This window comes from Ictidomys tridecemlineatus, chromosome 12 (assembly GCF_052094955.1).
Source record: "Ictidomys tridecemlineatus isolate mIctTri1 chromosome 12, mIctTri1.hap1, whole genome shotgun sequence".
In the NCBI taxonomy this organism is placed as follows: domain Eukaryota; kingdom Metazoa; phylum Chordata; class Mammalia; order Rodentia; family Sciuridae; genus Ictidomys; species Ictidomys tridecemlineatus.
The window spans coordinates 100282177-100295910 of record NC_135488.1 but is presented as its reverse complement, the minus strand read 5'-3'; the positions used below and the strand labels follow the sequence as shown (position 1 = coordinate 100295910).

Here is a 13734-nt window from a genome sequence, read left to right as displayed (position 1 = left end):
TCACCACACCCTGCTCAAAAGTTTTTAGTTTTGTAATAATTTTTAGATCTATAGACCAGTTTCATAGTATAGAATTCCCATGCACTCTTTTTTTTTCATTATTATTTTTTAGTTTTAGGTGGATACAATATCTTTATTTTATTTTTATGTGGTGCTGAGGATTGAACCCAGTGCCTCATGCATGCTAGGTGAGCACTCTACCACTGAGCCACAACCCCAGCCCGCCCCCCACCCCCAGTGCACTCTTTACCCAGCTTCCCCTAATGCCAACACCTTAAATGGCTATGCCACGGTATCCCACATTTTATTTAGTTATTGTATCACCTTAGTTTTCTTCAATTTATGGTTCCCCTCTTTGTCTCTATGTCCTTGATGCTTTTAAAGAAGACTGACTGGCTGTTTTATAGAATGTTTCCCCACTATGGATTTGTATGCTGATTTTGAAAGATCAGCTTGAGGATTATATTTTTGGCTACAATACCACCCAGGAAATATTGGCCTTCTTTATGCATCATTTCAGAAGGTATATGATATTGATGATATTCATATGTCCTTTTTTTTTTTTTTGGTTCAGGGATTAAATCCAGGATCTCATAACCACTGAGCCATATTGCCAGCCCTATTTTTTAGGTTTTATTTTGAGACAGGGTCTCGCAAGTCTGTAGGGCCTCAATAAGTTGCTGAGGTTGGTCTCAAACTTGCAATCCCCCTGCCTCAGCATCCTGATATGTCTTTTTATTGACAATAGTAACTATTCAATTGGATAAGGTGTGTTTTTCAGATATCTCCAGGGTTAAATTAAATAATCTTCTCCTTAATTACTGGGTATTTTGTGGGGAGATTTGAGAATATGAAAATAACCTGTATCTTATCATACTGCCCACATATTAGTTTATACTAATGATTTTTGCCTATAACAAGTATTATTATAGTATTTACCTAACGAAGATTTTTTTGTTTTCATCATTTCTTCTACAATTATTAATTGAAATTTATATCATTATAGACCTCATTCATTATCTCTGGAGGATTGATTCTGGAACCTCTCAGTTACCAAAATCCTTAAATGCTTAAGCTCCTTACATCAGGTGACATAATATTTGCATAGAACCTATGTACTTCGTCCTATATACTCTATTTACTTATTTGTTTTTTAATTATTTTGGTGCTGGTATTGAGCCCAGGGGCACTTAACCACTGAGCCACATCCATAGCCCTTTTTAATTTTTATTTTGAGTTAGGGTCTCATGAAGTTGCTAATACCCTGGGGAAATTGCTGAGGCTGGCCTCAAACTTGACATCCTCCTTCTTCAGCCTCCTGTAAGCCCCCTTGCTGGGATTACAGACATACACTACCTCACCCAGCCTCCTAAACTTTAAATCATCTCTAAACTAGTTATAATACCCAATATGGTGTAAGTGCTGGGTAAATAGTTGCTATAGTATGTTGTTTAGGGAATATTGACTAGAAAAATGTCTGTACATGTTCAGTACAGATGAAATATTTTTCTGAATATTTTTAATCTATAGTTTATCTATTCAGCACATGCAGAAACTAAGGATGTGGGGATGCCAGCAATATACTCATAGATACTTAATTTATTATTTTGTATAATTCATTGTATTATTTATTTTGCCGCTCAAATTGTCCCAGATTTAGGTACTTTTGAAAGATATTTCAAGTGAGCCTCTGTGTCTCTTTGACATTCCCCTATCATTTTTTTGAACAGTTTTAAACTTTTTACACTATGCTCAGCTTGCATTTTTCCTGCCCCACATCTGGAATCAACCATTTTCCAAGGAACACTCCTTCCTTTTTAGAGATTATGTTTATAAACTAAGACTTTAGTGGTAGGTGTGCTCTTTCCTACTGGGCTTTCATTGTTTCTGGGCTTTCTTGGTACCTAGAGCTAAAAGGTATACATGTTTGTATATTTGTGTATGCACACAAAATCCATATTTATTTCTATGCCTATCTGTGTGTATATTAAAAGTCATAATACCTTTAATTCCAGTCAACACCTCAAATTTCATTCTAGTTTTCCTCTTCCTTATTTGTTACTCCTTTGTCCAAAAGGAGTTTTTATGAGATGGATGATCATATGTCTATATTTCCCTCTTTTTTTTTTTTTTTTGCACTCTGCTCAGATCTGACTCTTGTTATGTCCAGTATCATTACACATTTTCTCAAATCTAGTATGACATCCAGTAGTTTCAGAATTGCTGACACATTCCCCTGTAGAGTAAAAGAATTACTGGAGAATGTTTACATGCAGTTTTTTCATAGTAAAAGTACAGTTTTCCAAATTTACTTAGCTTGATTTTTTTTCTTCCTCACCCCCTTTGTTATGCTACTCATTTGTAATAGTTCTTGTTTTATTCTATTATATTTGTGTTCTCCCACTTTTCTCCTCTTCCTCAATTTAAATCATTTATTTTTGTAGATTTGTGTAATATTACCATATTTCTAGGTCAGACTTAAAACAAGAAGAGTCACTACTCCTTCCTCCAACTATTCCATTTCCATTTTCCTTTTCTTTCTGTCTGTTCCCACCCATCTTCAAAGATAATCAAACCCATTAGTTTCTGCTTATTCTTTCTAAGCATTTTAATGAGATGGATGATCATAAGTCTATATTTCCCTCTTTTTATTTTTCTGTGTCTCTTTGACATTCTCCTATCATTTTTTTGAACAGTTTTAAGCTTTTTACACTTTTTACACTACGAACACTATGCTCAGCTTGCATACCTACTCTGTGCTCTGGCTTTTTTTTTGCACTCTGTTCTATTTCACTCAATAATATATTCCTAGAAATCACTCCATGTGTTTTCACAGAGATTGTCCTCATTTTCTATTCTTTATTTCTTTTTTAGTTGTAGTTAGACACAATACTTTTATTTATTTTTATGTGGTGCTGAGATCTAACCCAGGGCCTCGCATGTGCTAGGTGAGTGCTCTATTGCTGAGCCATACCCCAGCCCCTCATTGTCTATTTTTAAGTACTACTTAGTACATAATTTTTATAACTAAGGTCGTTTATTGTATAAAAGTAATATTATATAAATATTCCCCTTTCACCATAAAAGAATTTTAGATGGGCTCATTTGTACTAGCTGCTGAGAGAATAAATGCTTATAAATAATACCTACTCTCTGCTCTGGTTTAGCTTTACCAGGGCCTCTTTCAGCTACTTTCTTTCCCCCATTACCTCTCTGGGCTTTGATTTGCTTTTCTCAGAGTTCCGATTCCTTTTAAGATACTTTATTGTTGAATCACGGAGACTGCTTGCCAGAAGTAAAGCTCTTACCCAGGTGGACTGTGCAGGAACTGTCTCTGCAGGTGCTGTCTCTGAAAGTTCCACTTGCAGTTGTTGTACATGTAACTCATGTCAAAGTATGTGAAAGGAGGTCTAGAAATTATTCTGCTTTTGCAGATAAGCAAAGATTACATGTTATGTTTCCTGGTTTCTTTGCATCTTTTAGATTGAACTTCAGTTGTTTTGTTTTAGAATTTAAAAAATATCAAAATTTAGCATGTTATAATTGAAGAATAGAAATACAGATTAAGGGCTGGGGCTGTGGCTCAGTGGTAGAGTGCTCGCCTGGCATGTGTGAGGCACTGAGTTCGATCCTCAGCACCACATAAAAATAAAATAAAATATTGTGCTCAACTATAACTAAAAAAAAAGAAAAGAAATACAGATTAACAGAGGAAAACATTAAAATCATCCCAAATTTGATTACCCAGAGAATACTACTGTTAACATTTAAAAGTTTATGGCTTCTTTTTATCATCTACATATATGAATGACTATATGAATACATCTTTATAGTCCTGTCTCTTTTTTCCCTTCTTTTACGAGGTACTGGGGATTGAACCTAGGGGTGCTCTACTATTGAACTACATTCCTAGCCCTTTTTATTTTTTGAGATGGTGTCTAATAAAGTAGTCTAGGCTGGCCTGGAACTTGGGATCCTTTTGCCTCATCCTCTTAAGTAGCTGGGATTATAGGTGTGCACCACTGTGTTCAGCTCCTTGTGCGTGCACTCTCTATTGCTCCTCCTCCCTTTGTCGTCCTCCCTCAAATATTTTATTTCTATGTATATGCTCTACAGCTTTAAAAAAAAAAAAAAAAAGAACAGAAAATTGTTTTAACAACAATGAAGCTTTATATCCAAAAGTCTTCTAAGCCTAAATGAAGCCACTTATATTTGTCAGTTTTGGGTACTTTAGAGGGTCTTACATCTTAGAGTTTTTTCTATATGAAGATAAACGTGGATTACTGAAATACATAACCTAAAGAGGTGGGTGTGAAGCTTTTGGGATATTTTCATTGGGAGTTGCAGTCCTGCAATAAAATGTTTCTTATCTTCTAGTTAAAATATACTCGCCCTGGTCTACCTACCTTCAGCCAGGAAGTACTACACAAATGGAAGACAGATATCAAGAAGTATCATCGTATTCAGTGTCCTAACCAGGTAGTTCTTTCTCTTTCATTAATTCAGTAAATGTTTCTGAAGCGTCTGCTCTTGTTTTCAATTATTTATTCCTTTCATAACAAAGCCCTTGAACTGTAGTGGCTTAAAACAACAGTTATTTTTATTTCTTCACAATTCTATAAATGAATAATTCTTGTCAGATGAGCAGGCCAGTGCTCGGACTGGAATGTCCCAGATGGCTTCTTTGCAGTTGCATTCAGCTGGGAACCTGGCCCTCCATCTGGCCTCTCTTTTTAGCAGGATAGTTGGACTACCAGCAGGGTCACAATGACTGTTCTAAGAACAGGAAAGCAGAAGCTGCATATCTCTGAATGCCTCACTTTAAATTTTCACAGCATTACTTTCATGGCATTGTATTGGTCAAAAACATCACAGGGCCAACCCAGACTCAGAGGGAGGGTAAATAGACTGCACTTCTTGGTGACAAGAGGGGCAGAGATTTTTTAGCCATCTTTAAGATTGTAATCACAACTATATAAGCAATACTTAGGAAGAAATAAATAAAAGGAGTAGGAGACACATTTGCTCTACATAAAAAGGATTTTTTAAAAATCTAAACATGGAATTTTCTGTATTTCTGTTAAGTATCACAGAAAATACCAGGAAAAGAAATGGATTAAACTTTCCTGAACAATTTATTGACTTTCTTTTCATTTTCCCTTTTTTTGGATCCACCTGTAGTCTTGGAGATCATATCCAGGGCCTCATGCATGCTAGTCAAGTGTTCTTCCACTGCACTATATTGGCATTCCTTGTTTTCCTTCATGCTTTTGTGACTCACATGTGGATTCATTTTGTGTTTGTTTTGGGGCACTGTATATTGATCTTCTAAATGTACAGTTGATCGTATAAATGGCCAGATTGCTAAGAGAAGGATGTTTCTGGTGTAGCCTTCACCTTATTCTTTTCTTTTTCAGGGTTGTGAGGCTGTCTACAGTAGTGTATCTGGCCTTAAAGCTCACCTGGGCTCTTGTACATTGGTTTGTAATTTTTTAAAATTAATATCTTAATATATCCTTTAAAATAGTCTGACATGGAAGAGAACTCAGTTTAGGTGAACAGCTAGTCATCCTGTTTACTGTTATCTTCAGAGGCTGCTTTAAAGGCTTCTGTGTTGCAAAGATTCTTGGTCTCATGTTGGATGGGATGCCCAAGACACAGAGAAGTATGCCCAAGACACAGAGAAGGCCAACATAGCTGTACGCCATACTAAATAAAGGAATTTGGAGAAAAATACATGAGTTTTGAGTCCCTACCAGAGATTCCCTCTGAGCCTCTCCCACACTGGACTTGTTCTGTCTTATTGGACCTTAACTTTCTGGGGAAAAAAGCTACATGTACTTATCTGGATTGGTGAAGATCTTCCAAACCTATTTGAACTATATGGCCTCTGGGGATGGGAGATGGGATAGGGTGTCAGACTAACAGCCATTCACCTCACTGAATCTTTTCCATGTTGACCCAGGTGTCCTACAACCCACGAGCCATGGGAAATGCTGCCACTTTCCAATCTCATTCAGAAGTATCTCCTCACACAAAATGAGCACCATGGAAACCTGAAGCTTCAGGAGGGGAGAGAAGTCTCAGTTGAAGCCAATAAGGGAGTTGTAGGCATCCCAACCAGATCTGTCCAGGAATGCTTAGGAGTTTGTCATCTTGATCCTAGTTTTTGAGTCCTTAAACTAGGCATTATGGATGGTATTCTTCTAATTCTGGATTTCCAAGGCACTGTTTGCAGCAGTGGATTATAGTGGGAAGAATTGCATATTGATGCTTCTGGTGAACTTGGGGAGTTTGCTCATTTGGGGGAAGAACAAAAGAACCTGAAAGTGAAGTGAAAGGAACCTGAGAAAGTACAAAAATGTGGCGTGGTACATAATATAGAAGTAGAAAGTCATCAGGTCTTGTTGAAGTCGGGGGTAGGTGTTTGTATAGAATTGCATTAGGACAGATTTGCATTGGTGAGAGTCTAAGTTGGTTTTCCTAAACATACTGCTGTTTTGGATCTTTTCCTTTGCTCTAATAATATCTCCCTTTTCATCTCTAACAGTCCCTGCACATAATCCAGGTGTGTGTTCCTGAATTTACCAATAACTTTATTTTCTTTCTCTTTTGGAAATAGGGAAACTTTGTGGCTGGAAAATACAAGTGTCTTCTATGTCAGAAAGAATTTGTATCGGAGAGTGGTGTCAAGTATCACATCAACTCTGTCCATGCTGAGGTGAGGTCTCTGCTTTCCCATAGTGGTTTTGTAGTCCTATGGACCTGATATGTAAGCCGCAAGAGAGGTGGACTTTGTCCCTGATTTTATGGTCTAGGACTGTCAAAAGAAAGTAACTATGGTACCAACTGAGACACTAAAGCTAAAATACTCTCTAAAATTAGACATAATTGTGGTTTTCTATGAAAATATATGAAACCACTATAATTGAGAGCATCCTTAAGCTCTTCTCTTAAATCCAGACAGATCAGGAATTGGGGAATTATGTTGAATTTACATGTTGACATTATTGTTTCAAATAATCTCCATACATACTGTTGTGCTTTCTGGTATTCTAATGTCTATTAACAGCCTATTTTTCTATTTATTTATTTTGTGGTGCTGGGAATCAAACTCAGGGCTCATTCATGCCAGGCAAGCACTCTACCACTGAGCCACATTCCCAGCCCTAGCAGCCTGTTTTTAATATACTGCATAAAACAGCTATAAAGGAGGGCTAGGGATGTGGCTCAAGTGGTAGCGCGTTTGCCTGGCATGCGTGTGGCCTCAGCACCACATACAAACAAAGATATTGTGTCCACTGAAAACTAAAATAAATAAATAAATATTAAAATATCTCTCTCTCTCTCTCTCTCTCTCTCTCTCAAAAAAAAAAAAATTCTCTAAAGAAAAAAAACAAAAAGAAACAGCTATAAAGGATTATTGCAGATTCCATATATCATGTTAAGTGTAAATGATTCTTTTGATATATATCTCTAAAAGATAAAAATTTTAAAAAACATATATCCACAAACATCATTATGCCTAAGAAGAGTTATAGTGATTCTTTAGTATCTTAATATATTGAGTCATTATTTAAATTTCCCATAATTGTCTTGTTTTTTCCCTTCAGAATTGGCTTATTCAAATCAAAATCTAATATTTGGTCCATATACTGCAATTTTTTGCTTTTATCTAGAGCATTTGCTATTGTAATAGAAATGGAATGTGAGCCATGTATATAAAGTTTTTTAGCAGCTGCATTTAAAAATATATAATTAAAACAGGTAAAATTAATTTTAATACTTTATTGAATCCAGTATATCCACAATATTATTTTTAACATGGTCATCAATTAATAAATTATGAATGAGATATTTTCATTTTTTTCATGCCAAGTCTTGAAATTTGGTGTAAATTTTTCATTGAAAGATTATTTCAATTTGGACTGACCGCATTTCAAGAGCTCATTAGCTACATGTGGGCAGTGGCTGTTCGACTATGTAGGTCTAGAAGCTTTTTTCTGGTTGCCATTTACTGGTTGGAGAAACTAGATCATTCATATTCTGGATTTTGCTGATTGCATCCTCTGGTGGTATTCTTCTATCCTAGCTGTTTCATATAAATTGATAGTTAGATCTGGAAGATTGATGACATCACTGATTAGATTCAGTTCTTTTTGTATTCTTTTACATTTTTGGCAAGAATACTTTCTAATTTGATTTCATATCCCTTACCCATTAATTTTTTTAAGATTTATTTTTTAGTTACAGGTGGACACTATCTTTTTTAAATTTTTTATTCTAATTTGTTATATATGACGGCAGAATGCATTATAATTCATGTTGCACTTATAGAGCACAATTTTTCATATCACAATATCTTTTATTTTATTTTATGTGGTGCTGAGGATCTAATCCAGTGCCTCATGCATGCTGGGTGAGCGCTCTACCTTTGAGTCACAACCCCAGTCCTACCCATTAATTTTTTAAACTGAAGCTCAGAGAGGTTAAGTAACTTGCCTATAGTTACATAACTAAAACAGAACTGGGAATTGCACTGAGGAGCACTGGCTGCATAGTTCATGTTCTTGGCTGGTGTGGTGGTACATGCTTGTAATCCCAGCGGTTTGGGAGGCTAAGGTAGGAGGATTGCAAGTTCAAAGCCACCTCAGTAATTCAGTGAGGTCCTAAGAAACTTAGTGAGATCCTGTCTCAAAAGGAAAAATAAAAAAGGCTAGGGATTTGCCTCAGTGGTTAAATGCCCCTGGGTTCATTCCTCTGTGGCCCACCCCACCCACACCACACACAAAAAAATCATGTTCTTGTTCACTACACTGTCATGAAATAAAAATCTTCTGTGGCTCAGTGCTTTACATCTCATCATGAGATTTATACAAAAGAATGAAATGGGTGGGATGATGCTCAATAAAAAGACTTTGTAGATCATTTACTAAAAGTACCCAGAATTGGGGCTGTAGCTCAGTAGCAGAACGCTTGCCTAGCACATGTGAGGCACTGGGTTCGATCCTTAGCATGGCATAAAAATAAACAAATAAAATAAAGGCATGCTCTTCATCTATAACAACAACAAAAAGTATCCAGAATCAGTATTAGGTTTCTTCAATTTAAAATATAGGGGCTGGGGATGTGGCTCAAGCAGTAGTGCGCTCACCTGGCATGCGTGCAGCCCGGGTTCGATCCTCAGCACCACATACCAACAAAGATGTTGTGTCCGCCGAGAACTAAAAAAAAAAAAAAAAAAAAAAATATTAAAAATTCTCTCTCTCTCTCTCTCTCTCTCTCTCTCCCTCCCTCCCTCTCCTGTCTCACTCTCTCTTTAAAAAAATAAATAAATAAAAATAAAATATAAAGTTCTGGGGTTGTAGTTCAGTGGTAGAGTACTTGCCTCCCACACATGAGGTCCTAGGTTTGATCCTCAGTTCCACATAAACATAAATAAATAAATAAAAATAAAGGTATTGTGTCCATCTATAACTAAAAGAATATTAACAAAAATAAAATATAAAGTTCTAAGGTATGACTCTGTATACCTGTTTCTTCCTTACTATTTTATGCCCTAACCACGCTTTTTCTTTCATTCTTCCTATACCCCTTCTGTATATTCTTTCTGTGTTTCTCACTAGATGACTTTTCTGTTCTGCCTCTCTAGGATTGGTTTGTTGTAAATCCAACAACCACCAAAAGCTTCGAAAAGCTGATGAAGATAAAGCAGCGGCAGCAGGAAGAAGAAAAGCGGAGGCAGCAGCACAGGAGCAGAAGGTCTCTTAGAAGGCGGCAGCAGCCTGGCATTGAGCTTCCTGAAACTGAGCTGAGTCTTAGAGTAGGGAAGGATCAGAGGAGGAATAATGAGGAACTGGTCGTGTCGACCTCCTGTAAGGAATCAGAGCAGGAGCCAGTGCCCGCACAGTTCCAGAAAGTAAAGCCCCCAAAGACGAATCATAAACGAGGAAGGAAATAGGCAGTCAGTGAAAGTGCTCCTAGGAGAGTGAATGTGATGCTCTTGTCACAGGGAACTATGTCGGGAGGCCTGAGTGGTGGGGCTGAGCAAAGATGCTTTCAGCTATTTGTGTAAGGCTGTGACTTTCTCAGCTCCTTTCTCCTGTGTAAATTTCATTGTCTTCTCTACTAACTGACTTTCATTCTCCCTCTTTCCCCTTTTAGTAGGTTTTCCTACTATTCCTCTTTGGAGTCCTCTTGTTTTTCTCTTCTCTTGCCCAAAGAGCTCCCTCTTAAGGCCAAGTATATGCCCCTCTTGCCCTATTCAAGATTAAGAAACCTGTTTGGTTGTCTTTTCCTTCCTGGGGTTTGAATGTTCTTGGAAGCTCCATTGATTTAGTAGCCATTCCATCATCTAGCTTATAAAACAATTCCAAACTAATTTTTTAAAACCATACTGGTTTATCATTTTGTATTTGTGATATTGTTATAGAAGCTAGAACTGTTGTCACTTATATAGTAGGTTACCCTGTCCTCTTGGGAAGCAAAACTTTATGGAGGCTGTTGTGTGTCCTCAATATGGTTTTAGGATTGAAAGTAAGAAAAGGACTTAGCAAGAAAAAGCTAGAACCTCCCTCCACTGGTTATACTGGGAAATCTTTCTACCAGGTAGCAGTGACTAACTAGACCCACAGGCATGAAAAGCAGCCTTAGGAGTAATGTGGCCCAAACATTAAAATGACTAGAAAGAAAAAGTAGAAGCAATAAATACTGCTCCAAACTTTCTGGGGCCTGAAGTCTCATCTGTTGCAATGATGCCCTCCTGAAGCTTGCTTTTGCTCCCTTGATTCTAAGGATTGAGAAATGTCACAATGCCCCTGACACAGTAGCCTACTGCTCCTGGTAATGCCATTAAGATTGGAAATCATGGTGCACATTCCTTCTGCCCTGGATTTTACCTCACTTGTTAGTCTATAATCCTGCTAAGTCCTCATCCATTCCTTTAGACAACCCTGTGTCTGAATTTTCTGAGAATATTGTCCTTCTATCCTCTTTTATATATGAAGTTCTATCCTCTTTATATTCTGACACTTTGACACCAGATGTAGATATTAATCTGGAGCTGGAAAGTAAAGTTCTTTTTCTGTACCTCATACTTACCTGGTAATGTTTAATGGACTCTTCCCCTTTGAGGGTGGCTTTCTCTGGAGCATTGGTTAGAGCAGCATTGTGTTTCTGGATTCTCTTTCCCCTTTTGCATAAAATGTTGGTCTTATATATTCTTGCCTATTTTGTGGCATATGCCACTTAAAAAATTAGACTTGATGTGGATGAATACTACCTTTCAAATTCTGAAGCTATTACCACCCTTTAACTCTGTTGTTTGTGCTCCTCTGAATAGCTTTAACATGTGGGCTTTTGTGAAGACCACTTTCAAACAAGGGAGCATTGAAACCTGGATTAGATACTGCCAGAATAGGTAGTTTTGAAACAAGTGAAGGAAATGGAATGTCTACACTACATTTTTATTGATAGTTGCATCCTTAAAACCTTTCAGTAGATGAGGGTTGTCAGGGAGGAGAAATGAAGAAGCTATGTTAATTTCTGGTGAGTAAGACTTGGGGAATGTTTGGCAATGACAAAAGAAATAAATGGCTCTCACTTAGAATGGTGTTTCCAGTTGTTTTTTGATTTCGACCTGGACCTGCTGCTTGACTCTTTGCTGGTGCTGTATGTGGGGCTAAGAAGATGGCTGGAGGTGGGGATGAGTCTGAAATAAGTCCATATGCAATTGTCTCAGTAGTTCTATAACTCCTCAAATGAAGAATTTGAGGCTAAAGTGAAATGATACGGGAAATATATTGTCCTGTTTCATCCAGGCCCCTTGTAGTACTCCTATTCTGTTTGTTTCTCAAGGTTGAGGATCAGCAGGAGTCAATATAGATCATCCTCATTACACTACTCAGTTTTTAAAAAAAATTCATTACAGTAACTAAGTTTGGCGGTATTGAGTATATCTAGGATGTTTAGTAGTATAAACTTTCATGCTCAATTTTGGAGTGTTAATTGGCCTAATCACTTTGAAAATGATTTGCCAATATCTAGTAATAATATAATCCTGAGGTTGAACAGCTTTGGTCCTGGGTATAGATAGAGAAATTCGTTTTGCTCACTTTAGCAAGAGAGTTGAACAGGTTGATTATTGCAGTACTGTTTACAATAGAGAAATATTGAAAATGTGTATCAGACTACCTATCCACCTAAATCTGCTCTCATCTTCTGAAGTTATAGGCCTGTAGGACAAATGGCTAGACTGCTTTTTCCACTTTCCTGTCTTCTGGCAGTAAAGGGTTTGCCAGTTGAGTTCCCTCTATGGAATGTGAGTGTAAGTGAAAGGTATCACCTTCCAGGCTAGCAGTTTGAAGACAGTAAGTGTACCTCTAAGCTCCCTTTCCCTTTCTGCTATCTAGACACAGATGATGTTGGGGAGAACACAAAATGGAAGATAGTTGACTCCCTGAGTCACCCTGTGAAGGAGAATCATTTGCCAACCAAGAACATTTATCTGAGACTGTTATGTAAGCAAGAAATAAATGTGTATTTGAGACATTATACATTCTTGGGTCTTTTTGTTAGTCTACTATAATATATAACCTTGTCCATCAAGAAGATGGATAAATTGCAGGGCAGTTACACAGTGGAATGCAAGCTATAAAATTAGCAAGGGCTTCTTGTTATTATGAATAATTATCTCAAAAGTGATGTCTGGTTAAAATAAGTTACAGATACTTTGTACTGATTACATAAGGTTTAAAAACATGGAAAACACTACAGTATTTATTGCTATAAATATGAAAACATGCACAGGAATGTTAAACACTATATTTGGGATAGTGTTTCTGCAATCTAGAGGGACTTCAACTGAATTTGTAATTTAAGGTTGTGACTTGCAGCTTTCTATATATATTTTTTATATTTCTGTAATATTTTTTTTAATTTTTAAAAAATTTTTAGTTGTTGATGGGCCTTTATTTTATTTTTTACTTTTTTATTTTATTTTTTTTTTAGAGAGAGAGAGAATTTTAACGTTTATTTTTTAGTTTTTCGGTGGACACAACATCTTTGTTTGTATGTGGTGCTGAGGATTGAACCCGGGCCACACGCTCGCCTGCCAGGCGAGCGCGCTACCGCTAGAGCCACATCCCCAGCCCAATATTTTTGTAATATTTAAGATAGTTGATACCAAAAAGAATACTGTATTCTACCTCCTTTTTGTTATTTTTTTGTGGTGCTGAGTAATGAACCTTACCACTAAGCTACATCCCCAGCCCTTTCTTTATTTGTAATTTTTGAGATAGGGATCACTAAATTATCTAGGCTGGCCTTGAACTTGTTTTTTTTTTTTTTGGTACCAGGTATTGAGCCCAGGAATGCTTAACTACTGAGCTACATCCCTAGCCTGTTTTTTTTTTTTATGGTTTTTTTTTTTTTTTTTTTTAATTTTGCAACAGGATCTCATTAAGTTGCTCAGGGCCTCACTTAAATTGCCGAAGCTGGCTTTGAACTTATGATGCTCCTGCCTCAGCCTCCTGAGCTACTGGGATTACAGGTGTGAGCCACTGCCCTGGCTTCTTGTGATCATCTTGCCTCAGCCTTCCAAGTATTAGGGGATTATGGACAGTGCCACTGTGCCCAGCTTACTTCCTTCTTAAAAAGGAACCCTTAAGAAATTTTACTTCTATTTTATCTTAATCTTTGATTTTCTTTCACCCTCTAGTCACTTCTTACCCAGCA

General features: G+C 37.0%; 1 protein-coding gene across 7 annotated transcripts in view; it reads left to right on the top strand.

Annotated features, from left to right (window-relative positions):
* Window positions 1-11608, top strand: part of Znf512 (zinc finger protein 512) — a 32435-nt gene extending 20827 nt beyond the window's left edge. For all 7 annotated transcript variants that reach the window (XM_013357419.4, XM_005322509.5, XM_078029484.1 and 4 more), the window contains 4 exons: window positions 4378-4479; window positions 5418-5480; window positions 6623-6721; window positions 9653-11608. In XM_013357419.4, coding sequence (XP_013212873.1) covers window positions 4378-4479; window positions 5418-5480; window positions 6623-6721; window positions 9653-9961 — 573 coding nt within the window. In that variant the 3' untranslated portion in view covers window positions 9962-11608. The remainder of the gene's footprint in view (window positions 1-4377; window positions 4480-5417; window positions 5481-6622; window positions 6722-9652) is intronic.
* The last annotated feature ends 2126 nt before the right edge of the window (window positions 11609-13734 follow it).